We start from the raw sequence: 23,114 nt of genomic DNA, 5'->3' as shown, positions 1-23,114 counted from the left end.
TGTGCAGAACCTTGCGTGGCCGGGTGCATTTTGTCTTGGCTCAGGACCACATGCCTTCACTAGCCTGTTGGGTCTGTGGCCGTTGGGTGTAGCTATTGTCCAAGCTCCGGGGCCTGGGGGGTGCCCCAGGGGTTGGAGCCACAGCCTCTCTCTGCACTGGCTCCAGCTCCAGCTGTCCCAGCCAAGCTCTTGCCCCCGATGGGTGGGAGGCCACAATGTGCCTACAGGGGACACGGGAAAGCCTCCTAATACAACTGTTTCTTGACGTGGTGACTTCCAGCTGGGCTTTACTGCTGGGGCTTGCTGCTCAGCGAGAGCAAGGGGCAGAAGGAAGCGCTGCAGGTACGTGCCTCTTGCTGGGGGAAGGCAAAGTGCGGCCGAGGCCCTAGCTCTGAGCTCCTGCCTCCCCTGCCAAAGGTGGGAAGCTGCTCCACAGTGCCAGGGCTCACCCTCACAGAGATGTGGGATGGGGTGGGGACGCTTGTGCCTGTCCATCAGCTGCCGTAGCTGCTGAATGAGCTTTGACACAGAGATGTCCCTGAGGGAGCTCTGCAGGCTGACAGGCTGAAGAAAGGAGAAGTGGGGCAGCAGGTGGCTTTGCTCTTCCCAGAGACAGTGGCTGCAGAAAGGCCTGCAGCCCTCTGCCTTGCTCCAGACTGATGGAGAGCAGCAGCAGCTGCTGCCTGCTGCTCCCAGGGAAGTCTCCTCTGCGAAGCCCCCACAGCGCTCCTTGTGCTTGCTCTCACGGAGGGCCTTTGTGTTCCAGGAGAAGGCAGGGGAGCTGCTGGAAGCAGAGCTCACGACTCTCGGGTAAGAGCGCTTCCTTACCATGGGCCCCATCTTACCATGGGCAAAACATGCAGGGCTCCAGGCTTTCCCACCTGCTAAACGTGGAGGTGAAAGGGGAGCCTTTGTGAAGGCGAGGGAGGAGCGAGGAGGGGTGCAAGGACATGGCACCCTGCAGGAATCCTGCCTGCGTTTGGAGCCTGCCTGCAGGGGCTGGGTGGCCCTTGGACAACATGTGCTTTCCCTTTGTCTTCAGCAACTCGCTGGCCTTGCTGAGGGAGAAAATCCGTGAGCGGGAGCTTCTAGAAGAGCAGGTGGCTCGCCTGCAGGCAGAGATGGGTGCCGCAAAGGAGGCCCTCCTGCACTCCGTGGAAGAAGTCTTGGAGGAGAGCGAGATGGCCGAGGAGAAGAGAGGGGTAAAGAGGCTGGGAGTGGAGGAGAGACCTTGCTGTCCTTTGGAGGCTCCCTCCTGCTGCTTCCTCCTGGCTCTTCTCAGAGCCAGCTCTGTCCTCTTGCTGCCCAGTGTGGCACCTTTTCCAACAAGTCTTGCCCGTGGGGGACTGACCCCGAGTCTCCCCTTTGCTCTGGGCAAGCACTCAGCACTCACGCACTAGTGCCCGCTGAGGCGTTTGTGTCATTCTCCACGCTCACTCCCGTCTCTCCCTTCTTTCCCAATGTTTTTCCCAGCACCTTCTTGACTTGACCCGGGCAGCACTGGAGAAGACAGTGGCAAACTACCTCGAGATGGTGGACTGGGCTCTGAAAACCACAGGTATGCCCAGCGAAAGTCTCCTGGCACTCGGCTGCTCTATGCCCCCCCCAGAAAGTCTGCCCAGCTGCGCTTGCAACCTTGAGAAATACCTGCTAACTCGCTGCTTCTCCTGGCCTCTGGCCTGCCCTGAGCAGCTGCTTTCCATGTGTCTTTCAGGGGCCACAATCGACACAGAGAGAACATCCAGCACCTATGGTGGGCGAGGCGGTGGGGCTCGCTGGCTTGGCCTATGGTTCTTCTCGGTTGCCAACCCTCCCGACACCATTCTGCAGGTAATAGCAGAGACGGCATGACTTCTGAGGCCCTTCCTTGCTTTCCAGTTGGGGCAGCAAGTCCCAAACGCCTCCCGTCACAGCAGCAGTATCGCTCAACCTTACCACGCTCCTTGTCTTCCTGACGATCCCCCGTGCTTCCCGACAGCGCTGCCCTCCCAGCTGGAGGGGAACGGAGCTGAACCCAGCGGCAGCAACCTGCCCACAACCCTTGGTCGCCGTTTGCTGAGCACCTTTGTCCTCCTGGCAGCTGCGTTTGCCCACCTCCACTCCAGTGGTTGCTTTCCAGAGAGAGGGGAAGCTGTGGGGGGACCTGCCAAGCCCCTGAGGCAAGGACAGAGCCTCCTGCAGGCCCCCGAGCCTGACGGGATCTGTCCAGTGGGAGGAAGCATGGCAGCTGGACTGGGCCTCGTCTCTCCCGCACAGCCTTCAAAGGCTCATGGGGTGACATGCGCTAGGCAGAGCCGCCCTGTCTCTGAACGCCTTGCAAAATCAGAGCAGGATTCTGGAGAGGCAGTTGAGCCTAGATGTTTCGTAAGGAAGACTTGCGTATTCTGAAAACAAGTGTGAAAGTGCCCCCTCCTGTCCCTTCCAGCCACTTGTGCACCTTTCCACGCAGAATGGCAGGAAGAGACAAAGGCAGGCCTGTGCTTCTTGCAAAGCCGCCCGTCCTGTGGGCTCCTGGAGCGCCTTGCCATTGGAGGTGTCTGCTTTCTGCTTGCAGCCGCACACTTCGCCTGGACAGTGCTGGGCTTTCCAAGGAGCTGAGGGCCAAGTGGTCATCCGGCTGCCTGAGCACATCTGGCCAAGGGCTGTCACTGTGGAGCACATCTCCAAGGCAGTCTCTCCTTCCGGGCAAGTCAGCAGCGCCCCCAAAGCTTTTGCTGTCTCTGTAAGTCTCTCTGCCTTGCACCTCCGGGGCAGGGGGCGGGGAGGCAATCTGGCCATGGCCAAAAGCTGCAAGGGAGACTCGTTGCTCCTGGCAGCTTGGTGGCTGGTGGCTGCAGAGCAGCGCGTCCCTGCCTGGGGTCTGTGGGGGCCCACGGTGCCGTTGTGCCACTCCGGCTTGTTGTGTGCTTCCTGGCCCAAGGGTCTGGGAGCGCTTGCTCAACACAGCCTGACCCACAGCCACACTCACCTCCTCCAGACCGCTGCGAGAGGAGCGGGGCAGGAGGCAGGCATCCCCGATTGGGACGCCGCGGGCGCTTTTCCTTAGGCTCTGCTGGAGCCTGACCTGCCCCCACTGTCTGTTGCCTTGGAGGGCGTGGGTGAGGAAGCAGCAGCAGAAACTCTCCTGGGGCTCTTCCTATTTGACGTGGACAAAGAGGCTGTTCAGACCTTCCGCCTGGAGGTACTGGCAGTGCGTGTGGGCGCGATGGGAGGGACGAACGGAGCTTTGCCTGCCAGCCCTTGGGCGACAGAGGGCGGAGGATGACGCCAAGCATCCTGCGCCTCATGGTGGCTCTGGCGTGGGAACCATGGCTGCCGCCTCTGCCAGGGCTGCCGCCTCGGGTTCCCCAGCAGGGCTAGCGCTGGCCAAGGAAGCCACCTTGCTGGGCTGCTGCTCTTTGCAGCCGAGTGAGGATGGCTCCCCCCGTCTCCTTTGCAGAAGCAGCTTCCCAGACCCTTCCAGTATATCAAGTTCCAGGTGCAGAGCAACTGGGGCAACCCCGAGTACACCTGTATTTACCGAGTGCAGGTTCACGGGGTGCTGGCAAGGCACAACTCCCACCTGAGCCAGGAGACAAGAGAGCTTCTCTGAGCGGCAATAAAAAGAGCAGGAAACCATGGGGCAGCTCATGTTCATGTGATTCGGCCCACCCGGGGCTTCATTCCTGAGCCAGGCTGCCCGCGATGCGCATGGGGAGCACCTCGAGAGAGACCCGGGAGAGGGGCCGGGTCTCTGACAAGTGCAGCTCTGCCTCCAGGAAGCGTGAGGGCCCTCAGCTTCCTCCAAGACAACTCTGCAAAGGAAGGAAGCAGAGAGACCCTTTGACAAGTCTCCTCCGCGCGTCCTGTCATCCATAGGACAGGCATCTGCCACCACCTCTCTCCAGTGCCAGCGAGCTGCCGCAGCCGTCAGCTCCTCCAGGGCCAGTCCAGCTTGCGGCGCTGCTGAGGGAAGGCCCTTTCCCCCATGGTCCAAGGGTGGGCCCTGTCTTTGGCCGCAGGGGACAGGCCGGGGCCCTTGGGCTCCAAGGGCCTAGGAGGGACCCTCCGTGGGACAAACCATACCCAGATACAGCGTCCGTAGGGCTGCCGCCGCCGCGCAGACGTGACGAGCGCCCTGTGCAGGTCGAGAGGAGCTGGCAGCGCTGCAGGAAGTCCCCCAAGAAGTGCCGGAGCGCTCCCAGGACCCCCTGGCCAGGGATCTCCGCAGAGGGCAGTGCCCCCCGTCCGTGTTTCCTAAACCCCCGCGTCAGCCCATCAATACGTGCGGCCGTGTGAGCCGGCGGCGGCGCTGCTCTCGCGCGGTCGGCACAGCCGCAGGGCCGGGGCCGGGGCCGGGGTCGGGGTCGGGGTCGGGGTCGGGGCTGGCTGGAGGCCGGGGCTGGCTCTGGCCCTCGGCGCCGGGGGGCAGCAGCGCCGGGCGAGACCCCGGGGGCAGCGGGCTGGAGCCCGGAGCGGGCTGCTCTCCTGCTGGGGCTGCGCAGCGGTGCGCCGGCTCCCGCAGCAGCAGGCGGCTCCGCAGGAGCAGGAGGGCGACCGGCCTCCTCGTGCGCCCACCGCCAGCCACGGACACCCCCCAGCGCCGCCGGGCACTGCAGCTCCCGGCAGCCGCGGGCCCCGGACACGGCCCCGGCGGCCCCCAGCCCCCCGACGGCCGGGGCAGCGGGGCCGGGGGCTGCGGAGGGCCCGGCTCCCCCCGCTCCCCGCCCCACCCCCGCCCCCGCCTCAGGGCCGGCACCCCTCTCCCCGGGCCGCTGCAGCCCCGCCCGGCGTTGCCCGGCAACCCCACCAGCTGCAGGTCACGTGGCCTCCTCCTGCCCCGCCCCCCCCGCCCCGGTGCTGCCTAGCAACAGCGGCCCTTGGGCCCCCAGGGCTGCCCCGGCCTGGCTGGGCCTCCCCTCCTGCCCTCCCTCCTCCTCCCTCCCTCCTCCTGCCTCCCTCCTTCCTCCCTCCCTCCTGCCTCCCTCCCTCCTGCCTCCCTCCCTCCTGGCTTCCTTCCTCCCTCCTGCCTCCCTCCTGCCTTCCCTCCCGCCCTCCCTCCTCCTGCCTCCCTCCCTCCTGCCTTCCCTCCCTCCCTCCTGCCTCCCTCCTCCTGCCTCCCTCCTCCTGCCTTCCCTCCCTCCTGCCTCCCTCCTCCTTCCTCCCTCCTCCTGTTTTCCCTCCCTCCTGCCTCCCTCCTCCTGCCTCCCTCCCTCCTGCCTCCCTTCTCCTTCCCTCCCTCCCTCCTTCCGTCCCTCTCTCCCTCCTGCCTTCCCTCCCTCCTTCCTTCCCTCCCCTCCTTCCTCCCTCCCTCCTTCCATCCCTCTCCCCCTCCTTCCTTCTCTCCTTCCTGGGCTCTGGGCTCTGGGCCTGGAGCGAGGCCAGGTAGGGTTGGCCATCCCACCAGACAGGGGCTGAGCCCAACGGGAAGTTGGAGCTCGTCACATGCAGAGATCACCCCTCGCCAGGACCGTGGGGAACGGCCAGTGCTGGAAATGGCTGCTACAAGGGGTCTGTGAGGAGTTTCCTGGGGCAGTTTCTCCTCTCTGTTCACACAACAACAAGCTGGGCTGGATCTCTGCCCCGAGGCACCCTGCTTGAGGGCCCCCGTGGGCAAGAGGATGGTCTGAAAGCCCAGTAGACAGCCCCAGGACCTCCTCTGCATGCTCCCTGCCAACCCTGCAGAGAATCCAGCAGAGGGCTCGTCCTCCCGGGGGTGGGGGGTCACAGCTGGATGCCCAGTCCTCCAGCTGGGTGCAGAGCCCTGTCTGGAGGTGACTTTTGGGGTAAAGGCCAGCACGCGGCCTGGGGGAGATTGTCTCAAGACTGTGTGCTGGAGATAGGGCCTGAGGGTCAGCAGCAAACTGATCTGGCTGCTGGGTCCTGCTTCCATCAATGCAAGCTCTGACATAGGGTCCCAGCCTCCCTTTTGGTGTCACCTGTCAGAAGTGATGATGACACTATGACCAGGGAAGCTGGGGAGAATTATTCCTTCTTCAGTCACTTCCTAGGCCATGTGGGAGGCCAGGACAGCAAGGACTTCTGGCTCTGCGGCGTGAACACATTTTAGTGTAGCCACAGTGTGACCATTGTCTTGGATTAAATGTCAGCATCTTTCTCTCCAAGACCATTGCAAGCCCAGTTCCACTTCCTTCTGATGTGTCCCCACCCCTCCTCTGATCTCGCTAACTGTTCCTGCACCCCGTCCCCTGCTCTCCCGCAGGGTCTCGAGCTGGCAGTACTGCTCTGGAGAGTGAGCAGACGGTGGGGCCACAGGGCCACGGGGGTGACTCTGCACTGGCCATGCTGGTGCGGGTGGGAAGCAGACTCAACCGAATGGGGATCATGGCCTGTAACCCCTCCAGGGATCCAGCACATGGTATTTCATTAACGATGGCATGAATCACTCTCCACTCTCCCTTCCCTGGGCCAGCTGGCTCCCCACTGCCTCTCTCTTGTGATTGCAGAGTCCTCCTGTGCCTGTGGATACCTGCGTTTTGTGGTTTCCCTTTAAGGGACTCCACCTTGGAGGACTTCTCATTTTGGGAGGCTCCTCTCGCTGCCCACCCCAGGCACACGCTGTCCCAGGAGAGCCCCTGTGCTCTCCTGGCACCTCCAGCTTCCCCTCCAGAAGGAGGCACATCTGACACTGTGCCTGAACCTGTGCGACAGCCCCGGCTATGTACAACAGTGACAATCCCTCATCTCCCCTGGCACTGGACACTGAGGGGGGAATCCTCAATCCTAAATCCCTTGGTGTCTAAGAGATCATAACCGGATGATGAGCTTTTGGCTCCTGAACCCATGGACAAGGCTGCCCAGCAGGCCCTTGTGGGCTGCACTCCTTGGGCCTATATTTGACACCAGCTCTGGAAGAAGCACCCAGGGTTCAGACACGGCACTGGCTAGAACTGCCTTTATTACTGAGACACTGTGAGGGAGCCAGCTCTGACTTAGCGTTAGACACAATGTTGTGTGGCCACCAGGTGAGACATTGCATTAAAACCTGGGTGAATTGCAAGCATTTATATAGCAAAATGATAACAAATGAACTTCATCATCATCATCATCATCATAGTAACAGTAGTAATAATAAAATTAAAGTGAACAACCAAAACTGAGTCCTGGTTTGGGATACACTGGGATTCAGTGGTGGAGAGGAAAGGCAATTTTAGCACTGCTGAAAAATGTCCATGCAATCACTTTCCTCAGGGCATCTTGGAGCTCCTTGTTCCTCAGGCTGTAGATGAGGGGGTTCACTGCTGGAGGCACCCCGTTGCCAGCAGCTCCCTCGGTCCCCGCAGCCTGGCCCCACTCAGGAGCAGAGGCCCAGCTTAAGGCCTGATGTTCTCTCTCCCCTGGGCTCCCTCCTCCTGGGAAATGTTCACTGCAGTCGACTGAAATCATCACCTAGGGTCCCTTTCTGAACACTGAAGTTTCTAAACACCCCTTCCTGCATGGCAATTTGTCCCATCAGAGGGTGGTTATCTGCAAGAGCTGGACCTGTCCCACTCTGGAAGATCCTCTTCCCATCTCTTAACTAGGCAGGAACCTAGGACAAGGAGGGAGGTCATTTTCCCATGGTTCAGGTATTGATTCCGATGAGTCAATCTGGGCATCGCATGACAGTTTGAGAAGCCTCTGGGATGGGATTGGATTCAGCTCTCTCCCATGAGCTCCACAAACACACAGGAGGTGGGATTCTCCCTGACCAAGCTGGAGTGTGCACAGCATGGATGCCTGCAAGCGAGCCCCTTGTCTAGGCTGCCACTGTAACCACTGGAGATGGAGGGTGGGAGTCAGTGGCTCTCACACAAACACCAGGTGACATATGAAGAGACAGAGGTGGTGCAGGGCATGTGCCAGTGTCTGCTGGCTCTCATGGAGCAACTATGAGACCTACATGCTTCTAGAGCCCCAGGTGGGGGCCAGCTGAGGAATTTCCCAGGCCACATGAAAGGACACTAGGTGCCTACCACAACTAGAGCTCCACTCCTTCTCAAGCTGAGACACAAGCAGATCCCTACACTGCAAACAGCTGATGTAATGCAGTGCAGGTGCTTGATTTAATGACAAAAGTAGGCCTGCAGTCCATGTCAGGTGCCTGGGGCAACCCAGACAGCCATATGTCTCCTGCAGCTGCAGCATGGGACCTATAGGAAAGCCATGTCCTTTTGGAGGGGTTGCTGGGCAAGTGCCTCAGTGCACTCAGCTTTCCTACCTGGACAGCACCCACAAAGCACAACAAGCTCCATACGGACAGTCTGTAAAATTGGCAGGCATCTCTGGACCCTGGCTTGGCTAAACAGGGAGCTCAGGCCTGAGCTCCAGGGCCACAAGGCAGCACAAGGATAGGGGAAGAAAGGAGAGGCTGCAAAGGAGGAATTTGGAAATACTGTCGAGTGCAGTAGGGATGGTGTTAGGAAAGCCCAAGCTGCCCTAGCATCGACCCCTGCAGGGGATGTCACGATCCTGAAGGAGAGCTGCTGCTGCTTCAGTAACAGTGAAAGAGTAAAGAAGGAAAATGTGGGCTCACTGCTGCATGGGGCAGGGAATCAGTGGCAGGGGAGTCAGTAAAACACCGCTCAAGTCAGGATGCCTCCAGCGGGTGCATACAACCAGGGGAGACAGCATGCAACGTGGCTATGGAGGATCCTCTTGCACTTCTTCTGGGAAGCCTGCGTGCTTGACTGGCTCTCTCAAATGCCTGTATACCAATGCACACAGCATGGGGAATAAGCAGGAAGAGTTAGAGATCTGTGTGCGGTCGCAGGGCCATGATCTCATTGCAGTGACAGAGACATGGTGGGATAGTTCACATGACTGGGATGCGGTCATGGATGGCTATGTGCTTTTTAGGAAAGACAGGCGAGGAAGGCGAGGTGGTGGAGTTGCTCTTTATGTGAGGGAGCAACTAGAATGTATGGAGCTCTGCCTCGGGGTGGATGAAGAGCAAGTTGAGAGCCTATGGGTAAGGCTTAAAGGGCGGGCTAACATGGGTGACACTGTTGTGGGGGTCTACTACAGGCCACCTGATCAGGAGGAAGCCATAGATGAGGCCTTCTACAGACAGCTGGAAGAAGCCTCACGATCACAGGCCCTGGTTCTCATGGGAGACTTCAACCACCCTGATATCTGTTGGGAAGACAGCACAGCTAGGCACAAACAGTCAAAGAGGTTCCTGCAAAGCATTGATGATAATTTCTTGACCCAGGTGGTGGAGACGCCAACAAGGAGAGGTGCAATGCTAGACCTTGTCCTAACGAACAAAGAAGGTCTAGTTGGAGATGTGAAGGTTGAAGGCAGCCTTGGCTGCAGTGACCATGAGATGGTGGAGTTCAGGATCCTACGAGGAGGGAGCAGGGCAATGAGTAGGATTGCAACGCTGGACTTCAGGAGAGCTGACTTTGGCCTCTTCAGGGACCTACTTAGGGGAATCTCCTGGGGTAGGGCCCTAGAAGGAAGAGGGGTCCAAGAGAGCTGGTTAATATTCAAGCGTCACTTCCTCCAGGCTCAGGATCAGTGCATCCCTCTGAGGAAGAAGTCCAGCAAAGTGGGCAGGAGACCTGCATGGAGGAGCAAGGAACTCCTGGCCAAACTCCAACAGAAGAAGGAAGTGTACAGAATGTGGAAAAGGGGACAGGCCACTTGGGAGGAATACAGGGACGTTGTCAGAGTGTGCAGGGACGCGACAAGAAAGGCTAAGGCCCATTAGGAATTAAATCTGGCAAGGGATGTCAAGGACAACAAGAAGGCCTTCTTCAAATACATCAATAGCAAAAGGAAGACTAGGAAAAACGTGGGCCCGCTGCTGAATGGGGCAGGTGCCCTGGTGACAAAGGATACAGAGAAGGCAGAGTTATTGAATGCTGCCTTTGCTTCCGTCTTCACTGCTAAGGCCAGTCCTGAGGAATCCCAGACCTTGGAGACAAGAGAGGAAGGCTGGAGAAAGGAAGACTCTCCCTTTGGTCGAGGAGGATCGGGTTAGAGATGATTTGGGAAAACTTGACATTCACAAATCCATGGACCCCGATGGGATGCACCCACGAGTGCTGAGGGAGCTGGCGGATGTTATCGCTAGGCCACTCTCCATCATCTTTGAAAGATAATGGCAATCAGGAGAGGTGCCTGAGGACTGGAAGAAAGCCCATGTCACGCCAGTCTTCAAAAAGGGCAAGAAGGAGGAGCCAGGAAACTACAGGCCTGTCAGCCTCCCCTCCATCCCTGGAAAGGTGATGGAACAGCTCCTCCTGGAGGTCATCACTAAGCATCTGGAGGACAAGAAGGTGATCAGGAGTAGTCAGCATGGATTCCCCAAAGGGAAATCATGCTTGACCAATCTGATAGCCTTCTCGGATGGAATGACTGGCTGGGTAGATGAGGGCAGAGCAGTGGATGTTGTCTACCTGGACTTCAGCAAGGCTTTGGACACTGTGTCCCATCACATCCTCCTAGGTAAGCTCAGGAAGTGTGGGCTAGATGAGTGGACGGTGAGGTGGCTTGAGAACTGGCTGGATGGCCGAGCTCAGAGGGTTGTGGTGAATTGCGCAGAGTCAAGTTGGAGGCCTGTAGGTAGCAGTGTCCCCCAGGGGTCAGTCCTGGCTCCAGTCTTGTTCAATATATTCATCAATGACCTGGAGGAAGGGACAGAGTGCACCCTCAGCAAGTTTGCTGATGATACTAAACTGGGGGGAGAGGCTAACACACCAGAAGACTGTGCTGCCATTCAGAGGGACCTGGGCAGGCTGGAGAGCTGGGCGGAAAGGAACCTCATGAAGTTCAACAAAGGCAAGTGCAAGGTCCTGCACCTAGGCAGGAATAATCCCATGCACCAGGACAGGCTGGGGGTTGACCTGTTGGAAAGTAGCTCTGCCGAGAAGGACCTGGGAGTGCTGGTGGACAACAAGTTAAACATGAGGCAGCAGTGTGCCCTTGTGGCCAAGAAGGCCAATGGTCTCCTGGGTTGCATTAGGCAGAGTGTTGCCAGCAGGTCGAGGGAGGTGATCCTGCCCCTCTCCTCAGCCCTGGGGAGGCCTCACCTGAGGCACTGTGTCCAGTTCTGGGCTCCCCACTACAAGAGAGACATGGCACTCCTGGAGAGAGTCCAGTGGAGGGCTACCAAGATCATCAGGGGACTGGAGCATCTCTCCTATGAAGAAAGATTGCAAGAGCTGGGCCTGTTCAGCCTGGAGAAGAGAAGATTGAGAGGCGATCTCATCAACGTGTACAAGTATCTGAAGGGGGAGTGTCAAGAGGATGAGGCCAGCCTCTTCTCCATGGTGCCCAGCAACAGGACAAGAGGCAATGGGCAGAAGTTCCATCTGAACCTGAGAGAAAACTTCTTGACTGTGAGGGTGACAGAGCATTGGAACAGGTTGCCCAGAGAGGTAGTGGAGTCTCCTTCGCTGGAGATATTCAAAAGCCGTCTGGATGTGATCCTGGGCAATATGCTCTAGGTGACCCTGCTTGAACAGAGAGGTTGGACTAGATGATCTCCAGAGGTCCCTTCCAACCTAAACGATTCTGTGTGATTCTGTGTGATTCTGTGTGAATCCAGAAACAGCAGATGGAGATAGGTGTGAGAACCTGAATGCCTTCTTGGCTTCAGTCTTCACCAGCAGAGTCTCCTGGGCTGTTGTGCGTAGTAGAGTCAGGACTCCAGGTGAGAATGCCAACCCACAGTGCCCGAGGGCTGAGTGCAGGAAAAAGGATTATGTTGTGCCTATCTTCAAAAGAGGCCACCAGGACAAGCCGGGGAGCTGCAGGCCGTTCAGCCTCACTTGAGTGAGGAGTGTGTCCTGGAGCTATTCATCTTGGATCACATCTCTGGCTACATGAAGGTGCCAGGAAATAGTCAGCATGGATTTACTGAACATAAATCATTCCGGACCAACATGATTGCCTTCTGTGATAAAAGACCTGTACTTGTGGGAGAAGAAAGAGTAGGAGATGTCATTCACCACAGTTTTAGCCAGACTTTTGGCACTGTCTCCCACAACATTCTTGTATCCAAGGGAGGCCTTACAGCAGGCTGGCTAGACATTCAGATGGGTGAAAAGCCACGTGGTTGGATGATGGAGCTCAGAGGGTTTTTGTGAGTGGGTCAGGCTTCACCAGGAAGCCAGTGGCAAGTGGAGGGTGCAGGGGTCTACACTGCAACCTGACCTGTCTGACAGGCTCATCAGTGGCCTGGAGGACACACCTCTTATCCCGGTTGCAGATGACAGCGAATGGGGCAGAACAGTCATGTGCCTGAGGGCTGCCTTTCAGAGGGAGCTTGGCAGGTGGGAAGAATGGGCTGTCAGGAACTCTGTGAAATGCAACAAGGACAAATGCCCTATCTTCACCTGGGAAAGACCAACGTCCTGCAGTGACAAGGGCTGGGGAGTTCTGGGTGGGCAGCAGCTCTGCACAAAAGGACGTGGCGGTCTTTGTGGGCAGCGAGCTGGACGTGAGGCAGCAGTGTTCCCTGGCAGCAACGGAGACCACAGCATTGTGGGCTGCATGAACAGGAGCACAGCCAGGAGATGGAGGGAAGTGATGATGCCCCTCTACTCAGCACTCATCCGAGCACATCTAGATACATCATCCTTTCAGGCAGCCTAGAGAAGAACACTGTTGATGACATGGAGTGAGTTCAGTGTCAGGCGGCCAAGGTGTTTGGGGGCTGGAGCACTTGCCCTGGGAGGAGAGGCTGAGGGAACAGGTCTTGTTCAGCCTGGAGAAGAGAAGACTTTGGGGGGAACTCATCACAGCTTCCCAACTCAAGCTTCCCACCAGTAAAGAACCAGGGCTCTTTACAGAGAGTCATGGCACCACAATGAGAGGCAACAGTAATAAGCTGCCACAAGCACAGCTAAAATTGGATTTAAGGGAGAAAAATCCATCTTGGGCCTGGAAGGTTCTCAGTTCAAGGTTTAATTATGGGTGACTGCTTGTTCACAATGGGGTCTCTTCACCTTCTACAACACCTGCATATTACAATATGATGTCCAATGAGTGTGAGGCATGCAGAAAGACATGGCACAAGGGTGATTGATTGCACTCAAATGTGCCCAAGGTCCTTAGCAGATGCAGTAAAATGCAGAAGGATTGGAAGAGCCTTAAACATCCGAGGCACACATTACTAAGGTTGACTTTGTGCCTATGGGAGGCTGAGGGAGCTGGGTTGGTTCAGCCTGGAGAAGAGGAGGCTTTGGGGAGATCAAATAACAGCCTTCCCATATTGACCAGGAGGTCATCACGAAGATGGAGGCAGGCCCTTCACTGTTGTGCACAATGGGAGGAGGAGGCCCTAGCGGAAACAAGAGCAGATCAGGCTGGAGAGAGGAAAGCACCTTTTACCCCTGCAGACAGTGCAGCACTGGGGCAGGTTGCCCAGAGACGCTGTGCCATCTCCATCCTCAGAAGTTTTTAACTCCTAAATGAATAAAGCCCTGAGCAACCTGGTCCCACCTAATAGCTGACCCTGCTGTGGGAAGGAGGTTCAGCTAGAGACCTCCTGAGGCCCCTTCCAGCCTGAAGGATTCTGCATTTCCTGCCACCCCACATCCTCTCTTGCTGACCACAGGGAAAACCTTCAGCTTCCCTGTGACCATGGAGCTACGTCAGACAAAAGTAGGAGCAGACCAACTGCATGTTTCTTGTCCTGCTCCACTCAGAGTCATTCACATTCAGGGCAGGTAGCCCCAGTGAGCTCTGATATTTCTTTGGCTTCACCTTTTGCCGCATTGTCCCCTCTTCCACCTGACAAGGTCTTCTCTTTTACCATTCTGATCCCCTCCCATGCAAACAATCCCCCCTATTTACCCTTTTCTCATTGGCCCTGGCTTTGCTTGCTTTCTGCCCTCCTTTGGCTTCTCTGAGATGCTCCCATGCTCATTTCTAACTTGCCCACCAGTTCCTTTACACTAGTCACTCCTTTTTGTTACCTGCAGTGTCCAGCAGTTCCTCGTGCTGTTATCCCGTGATAGGCACTGCCATGAGAGATGAGCCATTGGCGCACAGACCTTTACAGCTGACCCAAAGAAGCTCCAGCCTTGAGAACTTGGGGATTTGGCCAACAGAGGTTGTACAAGGAAAGGTCTCCAGTCCTGCACTGGGGGAGCAGAAACCCCTGTGCATCAGGACAGGCTGAGAGCTGACCGTCAGAGGAGTGACCCTGAGGAGAAGGGCCTGGACATGACGAGGGATGCCAGAGGAGCCAACAGTGCATGTTGACCACAACTCAGGGCAGCTGCAGAATGGGCTGCCTCAGGAAGACCATGGCCCCCCAGGCAAGGGCAGTTCTCATCCCTGTTGACTCAGCACTGCTGTGGCCACATCTGGAAGAGTGTGTCCCTGTGTGGGCTGCCCAGTGCTGGAGGAATGGGGAGGACCTGGAGAAGATCCAGAGGAGGTCTCCCAAGATGGGAGTGGGGTCCTGAAGCACAAGGCCTTTGTGGAGAGGCTGAGGGATGTGGCCTTCTTTAGCCTGGTGCAGGGGAGACTAAGGGCATTCCAGTAGGAGCCTGTGAGTGCTTGAAGGGTGGTTTCAGAGGTGACACAGATTATTCTACGTAATAGGAAATAGCAAGAGAAGGAGAAAGAGCCAAAAAAGTGCTGCTTGAGAAGTTCAGGGTGAACTTTTGGGAACTGGACTGTCACTTGTGCTGTGGTTCAACAGGACACCCAGAGGGAGTCAGTGGGGAGCCCCTGGCTTTGTGTCTGGACGAAAAGCAAGAGAGGGCAGAGAGCCATCAGTAAGGGTGGTGAGATGGCTGGGGGAGAGCACAGTGGGGAAGCAGGTTGGGTGTCTACAGGCTGCAGGGACACAGACGCAGGAGTGGGACAGCAGAGGGCAGCCTGGGGTGGAGACGACCGAGGGCACTGCCAAGGCTGAAAGCCTCCGACAGGACGGAGGTCTTGGTGCTCTTGGCTTTGTCTGGTGTCTGTCACTGAGGCCAAGGAGACACTGTGTTTCTGAAGGCCCCAGGTCCTCATTACCTCCCCACCCCGCCACAGAGCCCAGGAGGTGCTGTCCCATCCTGCAGGCAGCCTTGCACACCCCCACCCTCACCCTGCCCCCCATAAAGAGCCCTGAGCCAAGTCGGAGCGAAAGCACCACCCCACCCAGGGGCTGGGTGCCAGTGCTGGCCCATGCTGTGTGATAACACACAGCAAGGGTGACTTGGTGTCACAGCCACCTGCACAGTTCCTTTGCCAACCTGCAACAAGTGCCTCCAGCTTTCTGCTCTCATCCGCCCCTGGGGAGGCTTTGTTGGGAATGGTCCTCAGGGGGACCCATTAACACTCCCCGAAACTTGGGGTTTAATTCTGACTTGAACTTCTTGAGTGTTTTTTCTCAGTTCCCTCTCAGTGTCTGAGGTTCATGGACTCAGCACCACATACACTCGAGGGGGGATTCAAAGGCCAGAAGCCCTCACAAGCCAGGCCACTCCCCAGCATTTTCGTCAGCTCTCAGTTCTGGTGAGGCTAAGTGGAGAGCTCTCAGGAGGGCATTTACAAGAGGAACATTTCCATCAGCAACAACACAAAGAATATCAGATGTTGGCTTTCACAGTTTTCTTCTTGTTTCAGCTTGGAGAATCCCTGTTATCCACATTGCTGGATTCCTCCTGATTCAGAGGGTCTCCTGATGACACCTGGATGTGTAGGAAAGGCAGGATTTCTGGTACGGGACATGTGTGGACAACCTTCCTCCTCCCCTCCCCAGCCCGGCCAGCTCTCCCATCAGCCCCTGGGGACCTACACCACTCTTGTTAACATCGAACCCTTTTCCCCTCGCCTCTGTAGCTGAGGGTTACAGCTCCTGTGCCCCAAGTCCCACCTTCTTCCCTCAGAGAACCAGCTGCAAAGACACACAGAAGGGTTTGTCTGAACTAGGATCAAACAAAACTAACCCATGACAGAGCTTAATGAACCACAAAATGCACTCCTCAACTGTCTTTCAAGTCCAGGCTGCCTCCAGCGAGGTCCACTTCCCACCAGGCAGAGCCTGACTTTCAGACGAGTAGATAGGAAAGGCTGGAGAGACACCGAGTTAAGCCATTGGCTGAAGAGGCGATGAGACTCCTGGAAGAGGAGGCAAGCTCTAGACTGCCTGAAGCTCAAAGCAGCAACTAGAGAGGGCAGAGCTAGCTTAAAGAAGGAGAGGATAAGAGAATAAGGAGAGTAAGGGGAGGAGGGGGACTGGAACACAAGGGCAAGTGCATGTGTCCAGAGAGTCTGAGGCAAAGATGACCTCAGAAAGGACCAGTTTAATCAGGACATGTAACATGCTAGTTCAGGGGGACATCACTAATACTTCTCCTGAGATGAATACCCTACCTGACCCTTCCCATGATTTCATCATGGGGAAACACTGACCTTTTTATTTAAATGAGTTGATCATTTGAGCTGAGGGAAAGGGGCACGTATTCTTTCTGATGTTGAAAACCGTTCTTCACCTTTGCAGGCAGAGCTCCGGGGTCGAGCCACAAGCAGCCAGGGGCACTTGGAGAGGCACCGATGTATCTCAGCTACCTGCCTGACACAGGCAATGTCTCTGCCTGCCTCCTGGGGAGCCGCTTCCCCTTTCCACCCTCCAAGAACGTCCTTCTTGAGTTTGAATCCATAAGACAGGGCATCCCTGTTCCTCCATGGGGGTCTCCTGCCAAGTGCTGCTCAACTAACTCCTTGCACGTCAGACGGGCGTTTTCCTGTGCCTGGAGGATGGTGACCCTGAAGATGCAGGAAGGATCCAGGGCCCTTCTGCCCTCCAGGGCTGTCTCCTGTTGCATCCTGCCAAGCAGAGCCAGAATGAGCTGAAGGCTGCTCTCCTGCTGCCCTGGGCTGTCATTCTGCTTCTTGTCTTACTTTCCCACCCTCGCATGATCACGGCAGTTATGGCTGCCCTCCACCTTGGCATCCCCATCCACTTCTGTTTTGCCTCAGACTAACTGAATCCAGCAATCCTTTCCTCATTGATTGCTGTGTCAAGAAATTCTGCCCCCTCCCATGCAGCAATCCCCCGGGCTGCTTGTGCCCAGGCTGACTGCCCTTCCAGCAGGTTTTGGGCTGCTGGAACTGTTCTCTGAGAACCAGCATCTGTGGCCAGGAGGCTTCCTCCAGCTGTCAAAAGAACGCTTCAGCTACCTCCTCTCCCTCCACAGGCAGCTGCTAGCAAACACCTCCCGAATGTCACCCTGCCTGGTGCGTCCTCTTAGCCTTCCTACAAGGTCTTGCCTGGCTCATCACCTCCTCCAAGGAAAAGCTCTCTGGCCACCTCCTTTGCACAAAGTGCCCCTCCATGTCCTTGCTGTTGCAGCCTGCCTTCTTCAGGAGCCCATTGTCATCCTGCTGTGTGAGCTGTCCACCACGTTTGTGTAATCGCATGGAGACAGGGGAGGGGAAGGTGTCAGTGAAGGGGATGTAGCAGGGATTTTGAGAGTGGGGTCCAGAAGAGAGGACGACTCAGAAGGCGCGGGAGGGAGAGGCAGGCGAAGGGGACTGTGGTGAATTAACCCCCTGCACCACCACCATAGGATATAATGGAGAACCTGCTCGTAGGCAAACGGCCAGTCACCATGCCCTTTCTATGACCCTGAGCATGGCCGGTAGCACGCCAGAACGTTCCTGCAAACTACTCTTAAATTGATTGGCTCTCTCAGATCATGTGGTCTCGATTGTCTGTCAAGGGAACCTTGGAGAAGGCTCATGAAGCAGCATGCCTGTTCCCACTCTGATTAGGTATGCAAATAGCTGGATTGAAAATGCACATTTTGACTGGTCAGCTTAGTCCTCTTGGGTGACTACGTACCCGACTGGCCTAGCTATAACAACAGCCAGGCCAAAGCACCTGGGGGAGGTGTTGGAGATACGGAGCTCGAAATCACAAAGACCGACGGACGAGCGCATTGAAGATCCCAGTGCCGAAGACCAGCGTGCCAGGGGAGGGAGAGGCTGAGGCAGCTCTTATCAGAGCTGTCGAACCACCCAGGTGCCTTTAACAGGCCCATTCCCTGGGTGAAGACATCAAGCAGCTGCAGTGGCTGGTCTCCGCTGAAGTGGCGAAGGCTTCTACCAGACTTCACTACCAACCACCCCCCCCCATGCTGACCGGGACGTCGTTCAGGAACATCAAGGGTGGACCCTGCCTCCCATCCACTGGGTGGGAGCACCACACTGCCTAGAGTGTAAGCATAACCCCCGGGACTGGCACAAACCTCTCCCACTTCCACCCCCACAGCTGGGTGTCGACCCATGCAGAGGGCATCTGGGAGGCCTCTGAATTGAGTGCCGCTTCTTCTGGTGAAGGCCATGCATCCCAGCCCCGTTTGGGGGCTGTCACCTGCTCCGTCCTGGGAATGAGACCAGCCCGTCCGGAGGGTTGCTGCCCTGTACGCAGGCAGCATGTCTTCCATTTGGGGCTTCCCCCAACCCCGCTGTGTCCACTTTCTGTTTCGGACCTAGCCATAGCCACAAAGCCTGGGCATCAATCCCATTCAATGACCTTGTTTTCCTTTTATCAAGATTCAGTTTCTTTCTTGTGATGATCCTTTTTGGATTCAAATACCATTATTGTGTTGTATAGCTTTGTACTGGTATACATATAATGTGCATATGTCTATAGTTATAGACTAGGAAGAAGACTTGATTTCTATAAGGTGTATAGTTTTGGGACATACTGTTATTTCGGGTAATAATTGTTGACTAATTTTCTTTGTATAGTGTTAATATCTTTACTGTTATAATCAGCTGTGTTTGTTCTGCTATCAGAAGGCCTCACTGGAGTGCTGTGTCCACTTCTGGCCTCCCCATTACAAGAGAGACATGGTGCTACTGGAGAGAGTCCAGCGGAGGGCTACAAAGATGATGAGGGGACTGGAGCATCTCTCCTATGAGGAAAGGATGAGAGGTGATCTCATCAATGTGTACAAGTATGTGAAGGGTGGGGGGGGGGGTGTCAAGAGGATGAGGCCAGTCTCTTCTCCATGGTGCACAGGAACAGGACAAGAGGCAACGGGCAGAAACTAAAACACAGGAAGTTCCACCTAAACCTGAGGAAAAACTTCTTGACTGTGAGGGTGACTGAGCATTGGAACAGGTTGCCCAGAGAGGTAGTGGAGTCTCCTTCCCTGGAGATATTCACAACCCATCTGGATGTGATCCTGGGCAATATGCTCTAGAGATCCCTGCTTGAGCAGAGAGGTTGGACGAGATGATCTCCAGAGGTCCCTTCCAACCTCAACCATTCTGTGATTCTGTGAATCCCATTCACAGCATCTCTCCTGACTTTGCGTCATGAGTTTGGAGGAGTCCTGATACCTCAGTTCCCTGCCTCACTTTCCCTTTCAAAGGAGCATGTGCCAGAGTCTGAGTGACCAGAGTTATGGCGCAAGCTGTATGCCAGAAGTGTTCACAAAGTTTCCAGCAGCTCAGAGGTTTCAGTCTCCTTGGAGAGCCAATTAGGCATTGCTGCCTCTCTGCAGTGCCTGGGGAGAGACCAGCTGCAGCAGGAGCCTTCAGAGACTCCTGAAGTGCTTTCAACCCCAGGACAGTGCAGAGAGCAGGGGGGGATTCAACTGCTGCTGGACACAACCGCAGGAGGGGCTGAAAGAAGACGGCAAGGGCAGAGCAATGCCTGAGAGCTGGGTTGTGGTTTGCGGAGAGCTCAGGGAAGAGAAGGATGTGGTGGGCAAGAAGCAGAGGGTGAGACCCCAACCTCCATCATCATTGCCCAACACCATCAGTGCAGAGGTCACCACCTCATCCGGAGGCCTGCAGCTTTGTGTTGTGTCTTCTGAGTCAGGTCTGTTCCTTGCTGGCTGGGGAGGCTTTGCACGGTGGCATCTATGGGTGAGGAAAGTGATGGGCATGTCCTTTGCTGGGTGTCTTCTACTCCAGCTCCCCCTTCCCTACACACGTTTCTCCTGATGCCCTTGTTAGCAGAGGAGAGTGCTGGGGAGCTTGTTGGTTGGTGCAGAGTTAGTTTGTGCCTTTGCTGCCCCTGAGCCAGCCCAGAGCCCCGCGAGCACAGCTGGCAGTGCTGAGGTCCAGCTGCTGGGCTGTGCCACCAGGCAGCCCCAAGCCCCTCCCAAACCATCCTGGAGGGGGATCTACACCAAGGGAATGATCTCCCCTGCCCTCTTCCCTCCTGCCCTGCTCCCAATCTCTCCTCCTCACAATCAGTGATTAGCTCACGTGTCCATCTTCTCTCAGGTCCAGCTCCCTTTTCTCTCTGAAGCCCACACAAAGCTCTCTCTGAGAGCTCTCTGAGGAAGTCCTGCTGCACAGTGCCGGGGATGTCCACTCCTGAGCCACGCACTGCCAAAGGAAGCACACGCCCTGTCCCTTCCAAAAACAACTGCTTCGGAGAGCTGAGGTCAGCTGTTTGGTGCAGGGCCCATGCTCCTGCCCTGAGGAAAAGGGCACCTGGCATGATGTGCTCGCAGAAAGGGGTCTCCTGGCCTACTAGGAACGGTGGCTGCTATTCAGAACAACTTTGGGTGCCAGAAAGACACTGTCACAGTCGGAGTGAATGCTTTCTCTCCTCTGTCTCTACTCCAAGCAGGAAAGGAGCACCTCCGAGGGGCAGCTCACAGATGCATGGCTTAACTCCCTGGAAACCCCTGGTTCCCTCCTTTCAGTAGTCATGGGGGCCCTAAAGGGAACACCAATGCGGTCAGGGAAGTGCCAGGCTCCGTGTTTTCTCTGACAGCCACTTCCTTCCTGATCCTTCTGCACTGGAAAGAAGGAAAGAAACAGATGTTTTTTCTTGTAGGTTGCCTCGTTGGGAAAGAGGAATGAGGGACCTGTGGTGCTCCATGGAGAAAGGGGAATGGGAGAATTGCACATTGCCAAAGGAGTTTCTCCTGCTGGGAATGGGGAATGTTGTCTCCCCGCTCCAGGCACCACTCTTCCTCCTCTCACTCATCATCTACTCAGTAACGATGGTCGCAAACATGCTCATTGTTGTGCTGGTGGTGGCGGACCGGCACCTGCACACCCCCATGTACTTCTTCCTGGGCAATCTGTCCTCCTTGGAGACCTGCTACAGCTCCACCATCCTGCCCCGGCTGCTGGCCAGCTTCCTGACTGGCGACAGCACCATCTCTGCTCATGGCTGTATGGCTCAGTTCTATTTCTTTGTTTCTTTTGCAGTTAGTGAGTGTTACCTGCTGGCCATGATGTCCTACGATCGGTACTTGGCCATATGCCAGCCCCTGCTCTATGCAAGCCGCATGACCTGGAAGGTATCTCTGCAGCTGGCAGCAGCCTCTTGGCTAGTGGGACTCCTTATCTCTACAGTAGTCACTTCTTTCTTGTCCCACTTAAGGTTTTGTGGCCCCAATGTTATTGACCACTTCTTCTGTGATTTCACACCATTGCTGGAGCTTACCTGCAGTGACACCAGGCTGGTCACACTACTAGCTTCCATAATAGCTGTCCTGGATACAGTTTTCCCCTTCGTGTTCACACTGGTCTCCTACATATGCATCATAGCTGCCATCCTGAGGATCCCGTCCAGTGTGGGCAGGCAGAAGGCCTTCTCCACCTGTTCCTCTCACCTCACTGTTGTCACTGTTTTCTATGGCACCCTCATCATTGTCTACCTGATGCCCAGAACCCCCCAGCTGAGGCAGCTCAACAAAGTGTTCTCCTTTTTCTACACCGTCCTCACACCCCTGGTCAACCCCCTCATCTACAGCCTGCGCAACAGGGAGGTCAGGGAGGCCCTGAGGAAAGGGCTCAGCAGAGCTTTGGCCAGCTCCACGAGCTCCGAGTATTGCTGTGCCAAGGTGGTAAAACCCCCTCGGGTGCATACGTGACCTGCCAAGGAGACAATGGGGGAAGGTGTGTGCTCCCCACCAGGAACCCCTCAAGGAGCATGTGTTTTGTGAGGTTGAAACAGAAAGGGAGCGAAGAGGTCATAAGAACAAAAACCAAATATTTCTCCAGGTCATCTAATAAAAGTCTGATGAAAAAGATGTGTGTATATGTGTGTTTCTAGATGGTTAAGGTGACTTGAGACAAATCCCACACCTAGAGCTATGACCCTTTAATAAGCCCTGATAGTGAAACCCTTGTCATGTCCAGTGATTTCACATCTTGGCTAATATCCCGCTATTTACTGCCGCTACTATTTCCCAGCTGCGGAGCTTCCTTTCCCATCTCTGCAAGGGCAAGTGGTCTTTTCTCCTTCCTTTAGACAAGATTAACTGACTCAGTGCTGATCTGCCGGAAGGAAGGGGAATGGGAGGGAAGGGTGGGAAGGGACCTCAGGAGGTCTCCAGCCCAACCTCCAGGTCACAGCTGGTGACCTATGAGGTCAGATGAGGTTACTCAGGGGTTTATCCAGCTGAGTCTTGAGGAGCTCCACGGATGGAGACTGCACCACTTGTCTCAGTTGCCTCTGTCTTTCTGTCCTCATTGTAAAAAGTTTCTCCTCCTGTCCAGCCAGAACCTCTTTCGATTCAGCTTATGCCTGTGGTCTCTCATCCTCACACCGTGCACTGCTCAGAAGAGCCAGAGGTTACCCTCAGGTCCCCCTGAAACCCTCTCTTCCCCAGGCTGAACAAGTCCAGCTCCCTCAGCCTCCCCTCCCAGGGCAAAGGCTCCAGCCCCTGAGCCCCTTGGGGGGCCTCCACTGAGCCTGCTAGAGCTTGTCTATGTTGTTCCTGTAATGGCGGGGGGGGGGGTCAACTCTGGACACAGCATCTAAATGGAGGTCTAATGAGTGGTGAGCAAAGGCAGATGTTCACTTCCCTTGATCTAGTGGCCGTGCTCCTGGGCCTACAGGCCACGGTGCTGTTGGCCTTCCTGGCTGCCAGGGCACACTGCTGGCTTCTGGCCAGTCTGTCTCCTTCGTGGGTCACTGCAAGGGGTTCTTCCCTCCTGGGGCAGGAGTGGGCATTTTTCTCTCTTGAAGGTTCCTGAGCTCCAGGAGCTCCATGTCTCTCTTGTATTGGGGAGCCCAGAATTGGACACAGTGCCCACAAGGGCACACTGCTGGCTCGTGGTCAACTAATTGTCCGCTAAGAGTCACAAGTCCTTCTCTGCAGAGCTACTTTCCAGCAGGTCAACCCCCAGCCTGTACTGTTGCATGGGGTTATTTCTCCCAAGGTGCAGGACCCCGCACTTGCCCTTGTTGA

General features: G+C 56.2%; 1 protein-coding gene across 1 annotated transcript; it reads left to right on the top strand.

Moving 5' to 3' along the window:
• The first annotated feature begins 20,786 nt into the window (after window positions 1-20,786).
• LOC138065190 (olfactory receptor 6B1-like) lies at window positions 20,787-21,791 on the top strand. The gene has a single exon (XM_068929402.1). It carries the CDS (start codon window positions 20,787-20,789, stop codon window positions 21,789-21,791), a length of 1,005 nt encoding a protein of 334 aa, XP_068785503.1.
• The last annotated feature ends 1,323 nt before the right edge of the window (window positions 21,792-23,114 follow it).

The sequence above is a fragment of the Struthio camelus genome, unplaced genomic scaffold (genome assembly GCF_040807025.1).
Source record: "Struthio camelus isolate bStrCam1 unplaced genomic scaffold, bStrCam1.hap1 HAP1_SCAFFOLD_48, whole genome shotgun sequence".
NCBI classification, from domain to species: Eukaryota; Metazoa; Chordata; class Aves; order Struthioniformes; family Struthionidae; genus Struthio; species Struthio camelus.
This window is presented reverse-complemented; position numbering and strand designations above follow the sequence as displayed.

What these genes read in the sequence shown, in the direction of transcription:
- LOC138065190 (XM_068929402.1), top strand. Translation starts at nt 20,787, where the DNA reads ATGGAGAAAGGGGAATGGGAGAATTGCACATTGCCAAAGGAGTTTCTC.